At 43.3% G+C, this 21,202-nt stretch overlaps 1 protein-coding gene across 3 annotated transcripts in view; it reads right to left on the bottom strand.

The window, feature by feature from the left end:
- LOC147117051 (integrin beta-1-like) overlaps positions 1-21,202 on the bottom strand; it is an 80,950-nt gene that overhangs the window by 41,224 nt on the left and 18,524 nt on the right. For all 3 annotated transcript variants that reach the window (XM_085987648.1, XM_085987649.1, XM_085987650.1), the window contains exons 2-3: positions 4,432-4,501; positions 2,252-2,337 (exon numbers count right to left, since the gene is read on the bottom strand). In XM_085987648.1, coding sequence (XP_085843774.1) covers positions 2,252-2,337; positions 4,432-4,501 — 156 coding nt within the window. The remainder of the gene's footprint in view (positions 1-2,251; positions 2,338-4,431; positions 4,502-21,202) is intronic.

The following is a 21,202-nucleotide window of genomic DNA, read 5'->3' as shown; positions in this document are numbered from 1 at the left end:
AGCTCTGCCTCGACTGCTAGACGAATTGCGTATGGCACCGGCCTTGCCTTAAAAAACTTGGGAATTGCCGCATCTTCCACTTTTATTGAGGCGGTGATGCCTTTCAAGGTTCCTAGTTTCTCTTGAAACACTTCCTTGGCGTTGGCCAAGATGTCTTTTAATCGTTCAGGTATGACGTCATCATTTTTTTCCTTACTGGTCACCGTCAGTGCCTGAATGGAGTGCCAGTCTAAACGTATCTTCCTGATCCATTCACGTCCCAACAGCGGTGGACCACCATCTTGTAGAACGTATAAATACAACTTCTGTATTTCCTTGCCGTTGTATACAACAGGCACCCTTATTTTTCCTTTGGGGTATACTTTCTGTCCCGTATATGTTTTCAAGATAATGGATGTGTCTTTTAAAGGTATATGCAGAAATAGCCGCTCGTAATCCCGTCGATTTATGACGGTCAGAGCTGATCCTGTATCTAGCTCCATTTTAACTGGGGACCCTGCTATCGTGAGGGTAACCCAAATGGTCTGGTAATCTTCTTTGGCAATTACATTATGTAATTTGAGACAGCTTAGTCTCTTGTTTCCGGAGTCGCTATCGCTCTTCTGGTCTTCGGAGCTACTGTCAGTCATCATTTGTACCTTTCTGTACTTTTCTTTATTGATTTTTTTTTTTCCTGTCCGTGGATTTTTTTTGTCCAGATCGGCATACCCGTGCAATGTGTCCAATCTTTCCGCATTGCCTGCATGCTTTGTCCTTGAGCCAGCAGTCCCTCTGGTCATGGGTGGATCTGCCGCAGCGATAACATCTCTCGAAACCCGTGTCATTTCATGGGTGCCGAAGTCCTGTGTCTTTTGCTGTATCTCTGCAGCTCCTCTTGCGGCTGCTTCGTATGATACAGCCATACTGAAAGCCTTGTCCAGTGTCAAATCTTTCTCAGAAAGCAGCCTTTTCTGTGTTCCTTCACTTAGGAGACCGCAGACGAATTTGTCTCGAAGAGAATCTGCCAGTCCTGCCCCGAATTGGCAGTGCTTTGATAGCTTTCTTAATTCGGTGAGGTAATCAGCGTTACTTTCATTCTTGTGCTGATTCCTCTTGAAGAATTTGAATCGTTCTGCTATCAGCAGCGGTGTTGGGTTTAAGTGCTCCTGTAGGGTATCAACAATTTCCTTAAAATTCTTGTCCTTTGGTTTGGCTGGAGTGATTTAAGTTTCGTAACAGCCCGTATGTCTTTGCGCCCATTAGATTTAAAAGTACTGACGCCTTATCATTTCCTATCCCATTTGCTGTGCAATATACCTCCACTCTTTCCACATATGTGGTCCAATCCTCTATATCGTTATCAAAAGCATCAATATTGCCAGCCTTAGGCATCCTGGGAAAAAATGGCGCTTCCCGCGCTTTCTCGCCGCTGCTGCTGCTGACAACGCGGTTTTCAAAAAAAAAAATTATTTACAGGTGGAGACTCATTCCCGCCGGACTCTCTGGGACTTCCCCCCCCCCCCCCCCCCTCTGCTAGGTCCGACCGCCGACCTGCTTTGCAGCGTCGGCCGTCTCCCGAGTGCTCCCCCCGTCTGTTTCTGCTTGCCTCCGCCGCTTGGCCTCGCTGCAGAGCCAGCCGACGGAGCCCCAGCCCGCCGCCCAGGAAGGATTATTGCAGTACCTGCCACCAGCTCGGCTAGCTGGTGAAACCATAGTTTTTTTTTTTTTCTTTTCTTGCTTTTCTTCGACTTTGGACGTCTGAGGAATCGATGTCCTTGAGGTGCTGCCGAATTGCAGGTAAGTCCGTTTCCAATTCGTCGCCACTGTTGTATCCGTGTGTTAAGAGAGACACTGAAGGCAGGAGTTAGTTTCACAGGTGTTTACTGAACAAAGTCTGGAACTAGGTGAACTAACTGATACAACACAATATACAGGCTTATATAGCCCGAGTGGCCATTACCGGCATTACAGTACACAGGGGGCTCTTAAAGGCACATACACTACAATTGTGTGTTTGTTTCAAAAGACAATTCATTTTAAAATAGGTTAATCTCCCTGGTAAAATACCAGACCAAAGAATGCCAGAAGTGTTAAGCACTCAGCCAGTAATATTGCCAATAATTTTTAGGCTCAATTCACTTCTGCCTTGCATTCACATTTGCTGTAGTCTATTCATAATGCATTACTGCAAAGTTCTCTAGGTTTGAAAGGGCTTAGTTAAGACAACGGCAAGAACTGGAACCATCTTCCACTTTTAGAATTGAAAACTTACATTTATGGTGCACCATCCACAATTTTTTCCAGCTTGTATACATTCCCCACATGATTTTGCATTGGCTTTTAAGCACTCACTGGGATCTGTAACATGAAAAGGCAAATTAAGATCATTGTAAATATGTCTAGTGATTTACATTAATGGTGCAAAAAAGTATTAAATGTATACTGAAAGCATTTCAGAAGTCCTCAAAAGTAGCCATTTAAACCAGATTAAATCTGTATACCGTTCAAAAATCAGACACGGTCATGAATTAAACTGCAAATTAAACATTTGGAACACAAACAGGAGTAGGCCGTTGACCCATTGAGCCTACTTCAATTTCTTATCCATGGCAGCCGAGTTAAAAAAAATTCTGTGTGCTATTTTCCAGCTTCCTTTTAAACACCTTTACAGCCTTTTAATATTGTGTCTCCTTGTTCCATATTCTCCTAGATGGACAAATTTTTCCCCAGTTGCCTTGCCAACTTCCTTCATTATTTTAAACACTTCAATCAGATCACCCCATAACTTCCTTAACATAGCCAAGTCCTTTCACCCCAGTTATCATCCTGGTGAATCACTAGACTCTCCTAATAAATCTTTCCTTAACTGAGATGCCCCAGAACTAATGCAATATACTAGACATAGGACCAAAATGCTGTCTGCAGTAGTAATTCTTTAGATTCTACACACAGCTTGATGAAGTCCAGCATCGAATCAGCATTTTAGGTCACTTTTTGATTCCTCGAACTAATTTTTAAAGACTCAATTAACTGGACCTATAAATCATTTAGTTCTTTATCTTTTCCCTGTGCTTCCTATTTAAATGGCACTTAATGTGGACAAATGCAAGGAAATGAGAGTGGGGTGGGGGGGGGGGGAAGAAATGGGTAGATATGAATTTAATGGCTCGAGACTACAGAACAACAGAGCGATCTGGGTGTAATGGTAGATAGCCCACTGAAAACAAAGCAGCGTGGGGCAGTAGTAAAGAAAGCTAACCAAAATGTATAGCCAGAGGGCAGAACACAAATCTCAGGTGGTGATACAGTTTGCACTAGACACTGATATGGCATACTATGTACAATTCTGGTTGCTATACTACAGCAAAGATATCTGGGCATTGGAGGCTATACAGAAAAAAGCAACCAAATCGATACTTAGTTTAAGGCATCTGAGTTATAAGGAGACATTAAGACCCTGGGATTGTTTATTTGGAAGAGAAGACTCGGGCAAAATATTATTCAAATCATTCTACCACTAAATGCTACTTTTTTCAAGCAATCTCACCAGTTAGCAATGCTGTCAAGTAAAATTTGTACTACAAAAGGCAGGCAAGACCAAGCGCTGTGTGTAATACAATTTGAAAACCATGAAAATATATAGATTATAAAACAATTTTAATTATATTTGAATATTGCATAACATAGCAAATTAATGAAAAGCTTATTTTTAATTTAGTTTGATAACTTCATGCTTGAGGGGTAGGAAAGAGAGCAGATGACAGCATTGGAACAGTCAAGTGTGGAGGGGGCAAAGGGAGAGTTTCAGCACCGGATGGACTGAGGTATGGGCAGAGTCCGGGCAATGTTAGAGGTGGAAGTGTGCAGTTTGAGAGAGAGACAATGCGCTTGGAAGCTCAGCTCGGGGTCAAATAGAATGGCAAGGCTGCAAATAGTTTGGTTCAGCCCGTGACAATAGACTGGGATGGCGATGGAAACAGTGGCGAGTACGGAGTTTGTGGTGGGGGTTGAAGACAATGGTTTCAGTCTTCCTCATATTTAACTGGAGGGCATTGCGGCTCATCTAAGACTAGATATCAGACAAGCAGTCCGAGAACACAAGTGCAGTAGAAGGGTTGAGAGGGGTGTTGGCGAGGTAGAGCTGGGTGTCGTCAGCATACATGTGAAATATGACCCATGTCTGCAGGTGATGTTGCCAAAGACAGCATTCAAATGAGGAAGAGGAAGGGGCCAAGGATAGATCCTTGGAGGACTTGAAGTAACGGTGAAGAGTGGGAATAGAAGCCACTGAACGCCTTGAACTGAGGTGAGTGAATTCAAGTGACGCTCTCATGGAATCACTGCAGCTATCAGAAAAACAGTGGCATTCATAGGGAATATTCTTGATGTATGTTTGAATATCTTAACATGTTTAAATGCTCAGTAATACACTGCATTAGTTAATCACGTTACCTGATTGAGCAAGTCCATACCACATGCAGCAGCAAATCAGTGCAGTACAAAGGATATACTTCAAATCCATCTGAAAGGAAGAAAATAGTAAAAAACATAAGAATACACAATCAAAGATACACATTCAAAATCTTGCTTATGCCATATACGTCCTGCCCATAAACTTTACTTCTAGAGCGCACCATTTTTGGTAATGCTTTTATGTTAACATTCAATATTGAAACAGTCAATGTAAAAATATGATGGCATTTCTCTACGTAAATAGCCTTTCACAGTCTGTCGATTAATCAACCGAGTCAAGCAAAGTGATTTTTGAAAACAGACACCCCTCCGTAAAACCTGCCCCCGCCATTCCTAGATCGTATTCCTCTGTGTTCACAAACCTCTAGATCATTTTCAGTGTTCCCCAATCCCCGAATCGCTTCCAATGCTCCTATTTCCCCACTGTTCCCAGAATCTTACCCTGCAATGCTCCTGGAACACAAGGACACAGTGCAACCAGACATGGAACCTTGCACCGCCCCCCCCCCCCCACCCTCCAATGTTAGATCCTAAAACATCATCCCAGCACCCCGAGATCTAGTGCCCTCCTCCATGTTGATAGGTCAGTGTTCCTACTTGCAATAAAGTAGTTCTAAAACCTCCAGCTCACTATGAGCATCACTATGGGAGATTTGCTAGTATCTGTTAAGCACACCACACTCTAGCTTCAGAAATAGGGCAGGTTTAACAAGTACTATCCTACTTGAATATTCAAAATTACGTTAACTATACAGAGTCGAGGACAATATGCAATTTTGTAATAACTATTTCATCCATTAAGTATTGCCAGGTCATGTACAAAATTGCAAACTGCAGGGTAAAGCTTCAATGTTACCCAGCCCAACCTCAGATCATGCATCAGCATGAACTTTTTCAAAATACACCCTAGCCATCCTTATGACCTCAGAGTGAAATTGCCAATTAGCGCCGAAATGTTGTGGATTCATGCCCAGCAGAAATTGGATCATGACTCCCCCAAACTCTCCACTCCTCAAAGAAGTGCATCTCTAAACGGTTCTTATTTGATTGCACCTTGCTTGGATGTCCATGACTAACTGCCAATCTTTGGTTAACACTTCACTTACTTCCCAGGTTCAATGGTATTTCCTTGCCAAAAAACACAGGAACCCAAAGCTTTAAAGAATTTCATGTAAAATATAGCCAAGTTTTTAAACCTTAAAGAATGAGTTGATTACATTTCCACTTATGCATTTGTATTTAGCATTCCTCAGATTTTTTTTAAAAAAGCTTGTAGACAAGTATAGAAAGTAGTTGAACCTTTTTGAAGTATATGTGCATAGTATTCCCACATTTTCCAATTAGTCAGTTAGCTACCATATCAAGGCAGTTCCTGTTTGTCTAACAGAGGAAGCATCTTATTAGAACTAGCTATTAAATCATTTACAGAACCAAAGGGTGTGGCACCAGTCATTACAGTACAGCTGCCACAGCAGTTTTAACAATTTGAAAGAAACACAAAGTCACAGCTTCAGAACACTAGTAGCACAATTTTATCTTCAAGTACCAAATAAAAGATGCTGAATTAAAGGGTCAACCTAAAATGTCAAATTGAACATAGAGATTTGGTAACAATATTTCAGATAGAACCGTCTTTACCATATTGCAATAGCTGTGAAGGCTTTATTGAGTGTGAGAGAGAAATCCTGAAATTGTGCTATTAGGTCAACCCAAAAGCAGCTACCACAAAGTAGTAACTTGCATTCATATAGCACCTTTAACATAGAAAAATGCCCCAAGGGGCTGCCACAAAGGGGCGAGGAAAATGGACATGAGGCCAAAGGTGGAGAGATTAGGTGACCAGAAGCTCACCACCTCAGGTCACCCGAAAGTGCTTTACAGGCAATGAAGTACTCTTGAGGTGTAGTCACTTGTAATGTAGGGAAACACCACAGTCAATTTGTACACAGCAAGGTCCCACAAACATGATAATGACCAGATAATCTGTTTTAATGATAGTGGGATAAATATTGGCCAGGACAGCTAGGAGAACTCCCCTGCTCTTCCTCAAAATAGTGCCATGGGCTCTTTTACGTTCACTTGTGGGGGCAGAGGAGGCCTTGATTTAACATCTTATCCAATGGACGACACCTCCAACAATGCGGCGCGCCCTCAAAACTACATCGAAATATCACCTTAGATTATGCGCTTTAGTCTGAATTGGGACTTATACCGATGACCTTCTGACTCAAGCAAGAGTGCCACCACCGAGCCAAGACTGACATCAGAGTTTAAGTGGAGAATCAGAGAGTAGGACATAGGCAGCGGAATCCTCAGCAACCAATGGTAGGCAAAGGAAAAGGGGTGCACAAGATGCCATAGTCAGAGGAATGGAGGGTTTGGTAGGATGTAGACCTGGTGTATAATAAAGAGAGGACAAGGACAAGAATTTTAAAATTGAGATTTTTTTTTGGGGGGGGGGGGGGGGGGGGGGGTGAAAGAAAGGAAGAAGGGAAGAAAAGAAAGAGGACCATAGCCATTCACACCTACTTGATGATAATTTTTTATACATTTAATGTCCAGGGATTTCAGTAAAGCTGAATTAAATGTAATCTATCCTTATACTTCCAAACAGATTTTTATTTAGGGTGCAAGACCCAAAATGGCAATCCAACTCAAATGGCTTGAAGTTTAGTTTTGCTTTTTTTAAAAAAAAAATCATTTGTTCATGGGATTGAGACGATGCTGGAAAGACCGCATTTATTACCCAGTTTAGTTGCCCTGTGCTGGTGATGGGTCTTGAACTGCTGCAGTCCCTGTGGTGATGGTGCTCGGTAGGTAATTCCAGGATGTTGAGCCAGTGACAATAAAGGAAAGGCAATGTGTCAGTGTCCTGATGTTATAACTTGAAGGTGATGGCATTCCCATGAATTTACTGCTCTCATCCTTCTTGGTGGTGGAAGTTGCAGAGGTGAGGTGTTGCTTTAGTAAACTTGGTGAGTTGCTACAGTTCAGAGGCAGGGGTGCCAATCAAGCAGACTGGACAGTTGGCATCAATTACACTTTTTTAGGAATGGGCAATATAATTCTACAAGTATGGGCTTCTTTTGAATTTCTCGTCGCATGCAATTGCAGACAGTGCAAAATCTACTTTTCAAACTTTGTTTCAACACCCTCACACCTTCTGAACTTCTACTTAATTTGAAAAAAAAGCTGACATCAGCTAAAAGTAGTCACTAAGCAGCATTTGTTACACACTGAACTATACCTCCCCCATGCTCCTCAGCAATGAAAAGACCTGTATTTATAAAACGTTTTATTTTATCTCATGTCCCAGTACAGTCTACCTAAATTACTTTCAAGCGCAGTCACTTATGTGACAGCCATTTTGTGCATAGTTAGCAGTATATCTAACTTTATGCTTGCACTGGTCTCAAAATTGTGTCACTACTACATCATTATGGTACTTTCTAACAAATAAGTTCCTTATCTGCTCATCTCTGCTGTAGTGAATCCAAAGCTGATTTTTCAGACTTGGAGCTCAAGAATCACAGTTTCCTCCCCCCACAAAAGTCTGAAACAGTCACTTATGAAAGTACAAACAAGTACTTTTGCATGTCAAGTCTTTCCCAGACATTATTCCAGCATGCACATCTGACATGCAACGAGACAAAGTAAAAGCTTTTAAACAGACAATCCAGCTTCAATCTTGAAATGTATTCCACATGCTTTTCTATCTAGCAGCTTTTTAAAAGAATGCATCAGCAATCATTAAATGACACAGCTGCTGACCTTGATGTAGTGTAGTAGTTACTATGTATTAAAAAGCTGAAGCATGTGCCAAAGTCATTTTAGTGAAGGAGCCTTTTTTAAAATATAAAATTCATTCTCAGGATGTGGGCCTTGCTGGCAAGGCCTACATTTATTGCTCATCCCTAGTTGTCCTGAGGTGGTGATGGGCCTTCCTGAAAGGCTGCACGGTTTGATACAACTTGTGGATTGTACAGTGGCTTGCTAGGCCACTTCAGAGGGCAGCCAAGCATCAATCGCTGGAATAAAAACAGAAAATGCTGGAAATACTCAGGTCAGGCAGCATCTGTGGAGAGAGAAATGGAATTAACTAAAAGGTCAATGCCCTTTCTTCAGAATGTGAAAAAGTTAGAGATGTAACAGGCTTTAAACAAGTACAGAGGCTGGGAAAGCAGGGAGGAGGAGGAAACTGGAGTCACGTATGCGCCAGACCGGATCAGGGCAGCAGGTTCACATTGCCGAAAGTGAACCAGTTGGGTTTTTCTGACAATCCAACATCATGGTTAATTTTCCTGATACCATCTTTTTATTTCCAGATTTCTTTTTAAACTGAATTCAAATTCTCAAACTACCATGGTGGGATTTGAACTATGCATCGCCCAGCTTATTAGTCAAATCCTCTAGATTGCTAGTCCAGTAACAACCACTATAGTATGGTTGTTACTGTTGTAAGTTTTGTATGAATTCTGTAGTTTTGGTACTTTCGGTGCTAGTTTAAAAGTTCTGTAACAGTAGCAATTTACAGAAGTAAAAGTGAACATAACCCCACTGTTTTGTGAAGTGGCACAAATCTCTGGGCTAAATCAAAGCATCACTGCCCAGTTCACCGAAATCTTTTTCTAAACCGCACCCTCACAAGTAGAATGAGGCATTAAACAGCTCTGAATACTTCAAACATTCTCCCAGGAATGCAACTTTTAGAAAACTATCCTGGCCAGATTCTGCAGAACAATGAATTTGTTGCCATATGAGGTCAGACCCCGGCCTGCTGTTCAATCAGCCTCCCCACCCACTTTAACCAGTTTCCTTCCACAAACTGTCAGTTAAAGTCTGTTAGGCGACAATCTGTCAGAGGGATGTTGATATTCATCTGTACACTCAATGTTCGATCAAACCAGGAATGTTCATTTAGAGAGTTTTCACAATGGAGCCTCTTAAGATTACCCATGTTAGTAAATGCACCACCACCAAATTATCCTGCAGCATAACAGGATGAATTTGGTGGATATTACAAAATTACTTCCATTGGAGAGTTGTGATGTAAATAAAGTATTGCCACTACCGGTCATACAACTGCACACAGAACATGGGCTATCATATGTGCTACTTTAGTATATTGTGTTTGTGGCAAAAATCAGAAGTGGGGGGATAGATACACGGTTAAACGCAAGAGATTTGAGGAGAATTTTTTTTATATAGAGGATTGAGGGGATGTGAAATGCACTACGAGAGTCAGTGATTGAATCAGAGACCGTTTAAGCATACAAGAATACGTTAGACAGGTGGTTGAAGGAAAGGAGAATAAAAAGATTTGGGAAAAGGGTAGGCACATGAGATTAGGACTACTGCTCCAGTGGAGGATAAACAATGACATGGACTGGTTGGGCCAAATGGAAAAGGTAATCTGGGTCTCTTTGGGGGTTGAGATGGCTCAAAGAGGACTCGCCTATTGATGAAAAATCAAACCAAGCCAATACGCCATGGCACACTTAGTAATATCTGAGCAGGGTAAGTCTGCAGCACTCCAAGGCACTACTGAAAACTGGTCAACCAGCCTGGCTCACTACCAGAACCTGACTGAGTAATCCCATCACTGGGATTTTCCCCACACAGCTCCAGGTAACACTGCAAGCCAATGGTCTAGGAACATAGAAACAGGATCATTCAGCCCCTTGCGCCTCTTCCACCGCCATTCAATTAGGTCATGGCTGATCTGTACCTCAACCCCATTTACCTGCCATTGCTCGATATCCTTACCTAAAAATCTAATTGGTAGCAGTGGGAAGCTCAGTAGTGCTCTGCCGGTAGGTTGCATGCCTTTTACCAGTTATATTCCAGCAGGACCCTTGTGCACATTTTGCGTTCCCTAACTTTTGCTCTATGCACTTTGGCAAGTGTTGTGTGTCCCTACAGGGAGAGCATACATCCATGTGGGAAAATAGAGTAGGGGTTAAGGGTACTCAGACTGGCAAAAGGTGGGAAGTGGTGTTCCACAGGGATCAGTGCTAGGACCACTGTTGTTCACAATTTACATTAACAATTTGAACTCGGGAATCAGTAGTACAATTTAAAAATTTGAGGACAACCCCAAATTGGGGGGGTGTAGTTAACACAAAGGAAGAATGCAACAAACTACAAGACGACATTAATAAACTTCCAGAATGGGCATGTAATTGGCAAATGAATTTCAATATAGACAAGTGTGAGGTAGTGCAATTTGGTAGGAAGAATAAAGAGGCAACATACTGTCTGGATATGAAGGGCTAAAAATTCGGTGGCGCCGCGTTTGGGGCGCCAAGCTTGCCTGGGCACCGGAATTTGCGCTCCGGGCGGAGCCACTTGCGCCCTCCCGATATTCAGTTGGAGCACCCCAAGAGGGACTCGGGGCGCTGCTCGAGGCTCCCCACGTCCCGCTTGGGGCGCTCAAACTGAATATCACAGCGCTAGGTGCCGCAGCGCCACATGCTGCAGCACGGCGCGCTGTGGTACTGCAGGCCTTCCTCCCCTTCTTAAGGGGGAGGGGCCTGTACCAGCACAATCACCGATCGCGAGTGCCGGCAAAAGAGCCCAGCACTGAGGAGAAGTGCTGGGCTCTCGGGACACAGCTGGCACTGCCTTGGGGGGGGGGGGGGGGGGGGGGAAAGATCAGGAGGCCGGGGAGAGCAGCAAGAGGTGGTGCTGGCAGGCGGCCACCGAAAAAAAGTGGCCGCCCTGCACCTCCACCTTAATTTGCGGCACTACCGCCACAGGTAAGCCCCGTGAACCAGTCGCGATTTGCGACCGGCGTTACAGGGGGGGGGGCGTGACCCAATATCGCGTTCGGGGGCAGTAGTGGAGCGCTGCGCACACCGATGACGTCATCGGTGGCGGTGCAGCGCTACAGGCCAGCGCCGCCATTAGTGCCCCGCTAAATTCGCGGGAGGCGTGGCCAGTGGCGCTAAAGCCAGAGTGCCCTCTTTAGGCGCTAACTGGTGGCGCAGCCCACCGAATTTCTAGGCCTAAGAGTCTAAATGGGGTAAAGGAGCAAAGGAATCTAGGGGTACACATTCACAAATCACAAAGTAGCAAAGCAGGCTAATAAGGCCATAAAAAGCAAACCAAGCACTGTGGTTCGTTTCTAGAGGGATAGACTTGAAAAGCAGAGAAGTTAAACTTGTATTGAACCTTGGTTAGACCACACTTGGAGGACTGTGCACAGTTCTAGTCTCCATATTATAGAAAGGATATAAAGGCATTGAAGGCGCAGTGTCAAATTTTGTCTGATAGCGCTCGGTGAAGCATCTTGGGACGTTTTACTACGTTAAAGGAGCTATATAAATATAAATTGCCAATGTTACACTGACTTTTTAGCCCAAATAAAGAGTATATAAGCATGCAACCAAAAAATTGTAAATTAAATAAGCAGTCTCCAAAATGGATGACTAGGGCACAAAAGAGAGGCAGACTATACAAACCCTTTGAGAAAGGAGAACTTTGGGTGTGGTACAAAAATTTGCTGATACAAGTTAAAAAAGAGATACCACAGTCCAAGAGAGGAGGATACCAAAAGTTAAAAATATTCTTCCCTTTTAACTGCTATTTTCCTGTTGTGCTGGAAGTTACAATTCCAAAGATAAGTGGCACTGAAAGTGAATATTAAAAGTCATGTGTCTGGCATGCATTTCCTGGATCACTTCGAGTAACACTTTAAAATCAACATTTCCAATGACGACTGCTTACAAAAATGTTAATAATGGGGATCTGTAATTCAAACTTCATTATAGACATTTAAAATGGGAAATCTATATAAACGCGTGCCTTTAACAATGTGGCATCTCCCTTGTGCTGACCTGTGCTAGCCACAACTCCTTCAAAAATGGGCTGCAAGTTAGTACACTGCTTAAATTTGCTTATTTTAAGATTTGCGCTTGTTTTTATGACTGGCTATCCGCTTAAAGAGTGTTATTTTTATGATTTGCCTCCCTTTGGTCCAGCCCTTGTTCTGCAGCGGGTTTGAGTCTCGGGCCCAATTTTTAAATGGTTGCACTTTCTACCCAGCCCATTGCTGATGCTGCCAGCCCATCCAGTTGCATGCACTCCCATTCTTCCCAGCCCCATCATCCACTTTTGCTGCTCCAATCACACCCATGCCCCTTCTCTTTAAAGTTCCCCCCCCCCCCAAACTGTGAATTCCTCGACTTGAATTGTGGCCAATGCCTGTGCTCCGGGAAAGAGCATGAGAGGGGACCAAGAGAGAAGAACGAATGAGTCTCCAGACTTGCCATGAACAATGGTATGGGAAATCATAATCATAATCAACTTTGTCATTGTTAGTGCACAAGTGCAGTACAACGAAATGTAGGCTTGCGGCTCCCGAGAGTGTACATTTAGATTAAGACATTTAAACATTCAACATTCATTTGACTTGTAATACATTAACATAAACATAATAAAGTGCATTGGCAGATGTGCAGGCTTTAGAGTTTTTTGTGGAGTTCAGTAGGATGACAGCCCTGGGAAAGAAGCTGTTCCTAAATCTTGTCGCTCGGGTGCGAATGCATCTGTAGCGTCTCCCAGATGGCAGGAGGGCGAACAGACTGTGGCTGGGGTGGGTAGGGTCTTTGATGATGGTCCGTGACCTCCGTAGACAGCGTTTCTGGTATATATGTTCTATGGTCGGTAGCCGGGTGCCGGTAATGCGTTGGGCAGTTTTGACTACCCGCTGCAGGGCTTTCCGGTCATAGTAGCTGCCATACCATACTGTGATACAGTTCGTCAGGATGCTCTCTATTGTGCAGCGGTAAAAGTTAGAGAGGATCAGGGGTGACGGGTTACAGCCCTTCAGCCTCCTTAGGAAATATAGGCGCTGCTGGGCCTTCTTCACCAGAGAGGAGGTATTGAGGGACCAGGAGAGGTCTTCCGTGATGTGGACTCAGAGGAACTTAAAGCTGTCCACCCTTTCCACCACAGCCCCATGGATGTGGATGGAGGGGGTGACTTCCACCTTTAGACTTCCTGAAGTCCACAATGATTTCTTTGGTTTTCTTGATGTTGAGGGCCAGGTTGTTATCGGTGCACCACTTCACGAGATGCTGGACCTCCTCCCTGTAGGCTGACTCATCGTTGTTGGTGATCTGGCCTACCACCGTGGTATCATCCGCAAACTTGATGATGGTGTTGGAACCATGGACAGCCACACAGTCGTGGGTGAAGAGGGAGTAGAAGAGGGGGCTCAGCACACATCCTTTGGGGCCCCCGTGTTCTGGGTCGGGGGGGGGGGGGGGGGGGGGGGGGGGGGGGGGAAAAAGGTGTGGTTACCTAATTTGACAGACTGGGGTCTGTTTGTTAGGAAGTCCAGGGTCCAGTTGCAGAGGGAAGTGTTCAGGCCAAGAGTGTGGAGTTTGGTGGCCAGCTTGTTGGGGACGATAGTGTTGAATGCTGAGCTGTAGTCTATGAACAGCATTCTGATGTAGGTCTCTCTACCGTCTAAGTGATTCAGTGCAGAGTGTAGAGCAGTTGTGATTGCATCCTCCGTTGATCTGTTTGCACGATAGGCAAACTGGTGTTGGTCAAGAGAGGCGGGAACACTGGCTTTGATGTGAGCCAGGACCAGTCTCTCGAAACACTTCATTATGATGGGTGAGAGTGCGACAGGTCGATAGTCGTTCAGACACGTCACAGCCGTTTGCTTTGGCAAAAAGTTTTGCAAAAAGTCACTAATGCAATAGGAAAACTAAGACAACACTTCACAGTCATGGTTTGATGAATATCCTGCTTCCCCCTACTACTAGCAGACTCTGTCTCCCGCCCCACCCCCCTCACCCTTTGCTTTACAAGTCCCTAGACCCCATTCCAGGATCTGATTCCAGAATCACTATCAATGCGCTCAGCTGCCGAGGCCTGTTAATATGGTGCCTTATGTTCAAAAAGGTTTTACAAAACTGATAGTCAATCAGGACCCAATATCACAAGGTAAAATGACGGAAACTATTCTTATGATTGGCTGCAGGAATACCAGTATATAGTAATATAAGTTAGCCAGTATGGACTTGAGACAATCCCCCTGGAAAACCTGGACAACTTTGAAGTAGATAGATTGTGGAATTCGCAGAGCTTAGCTGGATTTTCAGAAATCCTTTGACAAAGTCTGAAGTGAAAGACTCTTAATTATGCTAAATGTCACAGGAATCCAGAGTAAAATGATTGGACTAGATCAGAAGTTTGTTAAATTTAAAACAAAATACATGAGAGGTGTAGTGTCCAAAAGAATGAAATAGGAAATCACTGGAGACACAGGATACAGCGAAAGGTATAGCTCCATTATATAATTGGTAAATAAATGAAATTCGTAAGAACCTAAGAAATAGGAGCAGGAGGTGGCCATTTGGCCCTTCGAGCCTGCTCTGCCATTCAAATAAGATCATGGCTGATCTTCTACCTCATCTCCACTTTCCTGCACTATCCCCATTCAACAGAAACTTAAAGAATTACACAATGGTCAAAAAGGTGTGCAAGTATATAATGAATGGAATTCAATTGATAGAGAAAAAAAATCAGGCAATGATGGTCGACTCATTATTCTCAATGTCTAGACAAAGTGGTGAAGCAATTAAAAAAAGGAAGTACAAGTCTCCAAAGGATTTACTGGAGCTCTACATTGTCCTGGTTGGACCATGAGGTATTGTATTCAATTCTTGTCACACTACAAAAACACAAAAGCAAAGAAGTGTTGAGAAAAGCAACAAGGCCGATCCCAATTATAAAGTGGGTATTCTATGTGGTATTACAACAGTTTAAACTCTATGGTAGAGGCAAACTCATTGGGTATAGACAAATTAGGCTGGATTCCACAATTGAAGAGTTAGGCCCTTTTCTGTGTGATTCAGAGTTTATTCTTAATTCAGAGTTGCTCAATTTAAATTATATGATTCAATTTTAAGTACTAAATTGCCACTGTTATTTATGTTGCTTAATTCAAATTTAACCACAGAAATTGACTGAATTATCAATAGACTGTATTCAATTAGTTTAGCTGCTCAGATAGATGCTTGCAATAGTGTTTAGCACAGCCACAGAATTCCTTCTGCACATAGAGCTGGTAAAAAAGTCTAAACTTGGTTGAAAATCTTTTGAGCATACAAATTGCTTCATTGTGTAAGGAGTCGGTTTTAAAAAGTACCTTTAATCTCACTCTAAAAGGGTGGTGAATTAGCCAATAGTCTTAATCACATTTACACAGCCAGTTTCAGCATCTTTCATTGGTTTTGTAAATGAAACAGTAGCACCAATTGCTCTTCAAGCCTCTTTCATACTGGCACTGCTTTAGGTTTACATTCCACAAGACCCATGAGCTGGATGCCAGTGTTTATGCTGCTAAATTCAGCTTTCTTATCCCAGCAGCAGGCTTGTAGATGCAGTTTTTATGTGGATCAGTGAGCCTCTTGGCAGGGTAAAGGAGTTAGATTTGTTTAAAAGAGCTCACACATGAATGCCAGCCTTCTGGAATCAAAACTAAAATAGCGCTCGGATAAAGTGTCTTTAGTGTCACAGTATGGTATTGTCAGTCTGAACTCCAAATTCCATTTTACATGCATCAGATTTTAAGTCACGAAAAAGCAAAACATGAATATTAAACATTGTCCTTGAAATGAGAACAAAGTAGTGCTTCGCTTGGTGCCAAACAACTTGCAATGGCTGTTCATTTTGCTAGTGTCTCAAATATGACGACGTACTATGTCTGCATAGCATGTAAGCTTCTGTTAATGGACTGAGCTAGAATGCCTGATTTCTTCAAAAGCTCCAATTGTACTCATGAATACACAACCATAAGCAGCAATTCTTCAGCAGATGATCAGAATCTCATGCATACAAATAAATATATTCTAGTCAACAACATTTTTAATCTTCACTGCAGATTTATTAGCGTAATCAGTATCTAGCCTAATTTGAAGATCCTATTGATTGTACAGTTGATCAAAACTTGGTGCACATATAAGGCAGGTAATTTAATACCTCACAGCAGGTGAAATAAGTCAGGACAGCTTATTTACAGAGCAGAGGAGATACAGAAGATTGATTGAGCTCAAGCGCTATTTATTTCACATTACCTGCAGTTAACTGGGACTCAAAAGTACTCTTGCTTATTGCTTTCATTGAAATATTCCTCTGTTCTGCACCCAACTATCAGCCAAAGCTTAGATGGAATGGTTGCAAAGTCTTAACTTCAATTCAGGGCATTTAATTAGATACCAGATTACCCCAATTTTGAGAGTTTTGGGACAAATGAAAGGAGGGGATATTGTTAGCATTGCAAAATTATTTATTCAGCCATTTTCAGGCTAGATTTTGCAATTCCATATTGTACTTGACATCAAGAAACATTTCTGGGTGGGAGGGAAAATAAAAACAACAGGGAAATGATTGCACACCATAGTGCATTAACAGAAGCTTGTTCAGCAGTGTCTAGCCATGCCAGCAGAAATTCACACATATGAAAAGTACACAGGATATTATATCATACACAGGTTTGGACACACCTCTGCTCAAATCAAGGTGTCATAACCATTAATGCAACAGGTCAAAACAGGAGTAGAATCCATCATGCACATGAAGAAAATCTGGATTAAAAGCTCGAGTCATGGTTCGAGTATTCAAGGCCCATGAAAGAATTTACTGTAAAGTCAAAGTAAAATGATCCCCATTACTAACATTTCTGCAGGAGCATTTAATTTATTAACCTTACATATGTTAACAGTTGCTATGACAACATATGCACACCCAAAAGTTTCTCACGAAAGAACCAATGATATTAATCATCATTTGTTGGTCTTTAGGCCATATAGTCCATAAACAAAAAATCTTAAACGTTCAAGCCACCTGTTGATACCTCTAACAAAAAAAAAGGCCCCAACCATCAACAGCACTACCATGGCTGAATCCCCCACCATCAGCATTCTGGGGGTCAACATAGGCATTGCGAGGGTCACTGACCAGAAGCTTAACTAGACCAGACATATCAACAATGTGGCTGCAAGAGCACAGCAGAGGCTGGGTACTCCGTGGTGTCAGGTGGTGAGCCACTGGTCGCAAAGTCTCTCCACCATCTACAAGACTCTAGTCAGGATGGAGATGAAATACTCACCATTTACTCAAATGAGTGTAGCTGCAACACTTGCTTAATACCATCCAGGACAAAAGAGTTCACTTGGGCTGAAAGGTGATGCGTGAAGCAAATATTACCCAAGTGGCATGCAGGGCTCATCTCGAACAAGAGGAAGTCCAGTGGCCTCCCTTTGACCTTCAATGACAGTCATTGCAGAGTCCCCCACCATTAACATCCTGGGGTTATCATTGACCAGAAATTGAACTGGATCAGCCACATCAACGCTGTATCTATAACAGTAAGATAGAGGCAGAGTAGTCTGTGGCACACCTCATGATCCCTTAGAGCCTCTCTGCCATCTACAAGGCTCAAGACAGGAGTATGATGGAGTACTAACCACTCGCCTGGACGGATTCAGCCAAGAAGCTCAACAACATCCAGGTCAGAGCAGGTCGCTTGATTGGTTCCCATGCCACCCCCTCTAGTATTGGCGCACTGGCTGCAAGATGGACAAACTACAGGAATCATTGCAGCAACTCAAAGTTACTTCGACAGCACCTCCTTCCCCCTGCAAAAGCCATCACCTTCAGGTACTCCTCCAAGTCACACACCATCCCGACTTGAACACATACTGCAGTTCCTTCACCGGCATTGGGTCAGAACCCTAGAATTCTTTACCCAATATTATAGGAGCACTATCACATGACAGTTCACAGAAGCCCACCAACTTCTCAAGTCAACTAGGGTGGGCAATTAATCACACACACGCACACGGCCCAACACACTGTGACCAAAGGCTTGGTTAAAAAAGTGGGTTTTAAGAAAGGTCTGAGGGGAGATTAAGGGGGCGGCGAAAGGCAGAGGTGGAGAAGTTTGAGAGTCACGTATAGGCCAGACCAGGTAAGGGCAGCAGATTGCCTTCCCTAAAAAGGACATTAGTGAACCAGATGGGTTTTTACGACAATCCGATAGTTTCATGGTCACCATTATTGATACTAGCTTTTTATTCCAGATTTATTTAATTAACTGAATTTAAATTCCCCAGCTGCCGTGGTGGGATTTGAACTCACGTCTCTGGATTAGTGCAGGCCTCTGGATTACTAGTCCTGTAACATAACCACAATGCTACCGTACCCCATCATCCACTATGTGTCCACCCAGTCCACCAGCCTGCATGTCTTCTTGAAATCTATTACTATCTTCCTCACTGTTTACTACACTTCCAAGTTTTGTGTCATCTGCAAATTTTGAAACTGTGCCCTATACCCCCAAGTCATGAATGTACATCAAAAACAGCAGTGGTCCTAGTACTGAACCTTGGGGAACTCCACTGTATACCTCCCTCCAGTCCGAAAAACAGCCAGCCATTCACCACAAAACTCTTCTCTCCTTCAGCCAATTTTGTATCCATGCTGCTACTGCCCCTTTTATTCAATTTTGCTAACAAGCCTAGTATGTGGTAGTTAATCAAATGCTTTTTGAAAGTCCCTATGCCAACATCAACTGCACTGCCCTCATCCACCCTCACTGTTACCTCATCAAAAAACTCAATCAAGTTAGTCAAACATGATTTGCCCTTAACAAATCCGTGCTGGCTCTCCTTTATTTGTCCATGCTTGTCCAAGTGGCTGTTAATTCCCTCCCGGATTGATTCTAAAAGCTTCCCCGATGTTAAACTGACTGGCCTGTAATCACCAGGTCTATTCTCCCCTTTTTGAACAACATGGCTGCCAATGGTGGGGGCAAAGGGAGAGGGGTGATGCACAAGAGGCCAGAGTCAGAGAAACAGGGTTTGGGGGAAGGACGGAGGGGTTGAAGAGCAGGAGGTATTTACGGAGATAGGTAGGAGTGAGACCAATAGGGATTTAAACAGCAGGTTAAGAATTTTAAATTTGAGGTGCTGTCGAACCAGAAGCCAATGTAGATCAGCGAGGGCAGGGGTGATGGACGAGCAGGACTTGGGGCATAGTAGAATATCGCAGAGTTTTGAATGAACTGAAGTTTACAAATGGTGCAGAATGGGAGGCTGGCCAGGAAACCACTGGTATAATCAAGTCTAGTGGTGAGAAAGGCATGGAAGAGGGTTTCAGCATCCACATGGGCTGAGGTACAGGCAGAGGTATGTGCTGTTACAGGGTGGAAGTAAACAGTCTTTGCAAAAAGGGGCTGTGAGCAGTCTTGTTCAGCTTGTGATATTGGCCAGGAAAGGGAAAGAGTCGTTGCCAATTTGTGGCAGGAGTTGAAGACAATGGCTTCAGTATTTCCAATGTTTAGCTGGAGGAAATTGTGGCTCAAAACTGATGTCAAGCAAACAGTCGAACAGCACAGAGGCAGTAAAGGTGATGAGAGAAGTGGTGGACGGTTAGAGGAGAGCGTCATCACCATATACTGTATGTGGAAGCTGACCCATGTTGAGGGAGTTTCCCGAGGGAAGCGCTGCACAGAGATGCCGTCTTTCAGATGAGACATTAAACTGAGGCCCTCTCAGGTGATATAAAAGATCCCATGGCACTATTTCAGAGAGATGGGGAGTTCTCTCCAGTATCCTATCCAAAACAGATTATCTGGACATTATCACATTGCCGTTTGTGGGAACTTGCTGTGCGCAAATTGGTTGCCGTGTTTCCTTCATTACAACAGTGACTACACTTCAAAAAGTATTTAATCGGTTGTAAAGCACTTTGGGACATCCCAAGGTCGTGAATGCAAGTCTTTCTTTCTATATGTAGAGAACAGCAGTACAATATTACATAGGATATACAGCAGACACAGGCCATTCGGCCCAGCCAGTCCATGCCGGCGTTTATGCTCCACGCGAGCCTCCTCCCGTCTTTCCTCATCTAACTCTCAGTATAACCCTCTAGTCTTCTCCCTCATATGCTTGTCTAGCCTCCCCTGACTGACATTTACTGGTTCCTTGCAAAAACTGCTGTATCCTTCAATTAGCTTTCAAAGCTATACCCAAATCAAAAATTAGAACGAACAAAATATATTTTCTACATCTGATAACTTCTGCTGTCCCCAATCCATATTCCATTTAACAAAATAAACTAGGGGATAAGATTTTTAAAAAACACTAATGCCTCAGTCACCTCCATACTCAGACATGCCTGTCTGACATCAAGTCATGGATGAGTCACAATTTCCTTCAATTGTACATTGGGTAGACCAACCCCACATCCTTGCCACCCGACTCCAGCCCCTTGCTTAGGCTGAATTAGATGGTGCAAAACCTTGATGTCCTTTGAACCCAACATCCTATCCGTCACTAAGTCTGCTTATTTCCACCTCCACAGCCAAAACCTTTATCAATGCTTTTGTTACCTCTACACTTGGCTTACTTCAACAGTCACCCATCTTCCATCTCTATAAACTCAAACTTGTCTAAAACTCAACTGCCCATATTCTGCCTCTCAAAATCCTGCTCACCTATCACCTCACTCTTGGTTTTTGTGTGTATACCCCTCCCCATTTAAATTTTTTTTTTTTTTTTACACCATTGGTGGTAAAGCCTTCGGTTGCCACAGTCCTCTCTGGAACCCCCCCTACTTAAAAAACCTTCTCAAAACCCATCGTTTTGACCAAGTGCAGTAACCCTTCCTAGTCTCTTCCTTCATGCTTGGCGTCTGTTCCTTTACGTTCATTTATGAAGCACCTTGG

Source organism: Somniosus microcephalus, chromosome 5 (assembly GCF_052327205.1).
Source record: "Somniosus microcephalus isolate GS21.2 chromosome 5, FLI_Smic_1.0, whole genome shotgun sequence".
NCBI classification, from domain to species: domain Eukaryota; kingdom Metazoa; phylum Chordata; class Chondrichthyes; order Squaliformes; family Somniosidae; genus Somniosus; species Somniosus microcephalus.
The sequence above is the reverse complement of the archived record's forward strand: the minus strand, read 5'-3'. Positions and strand labels throughout refer to the sequence as shown.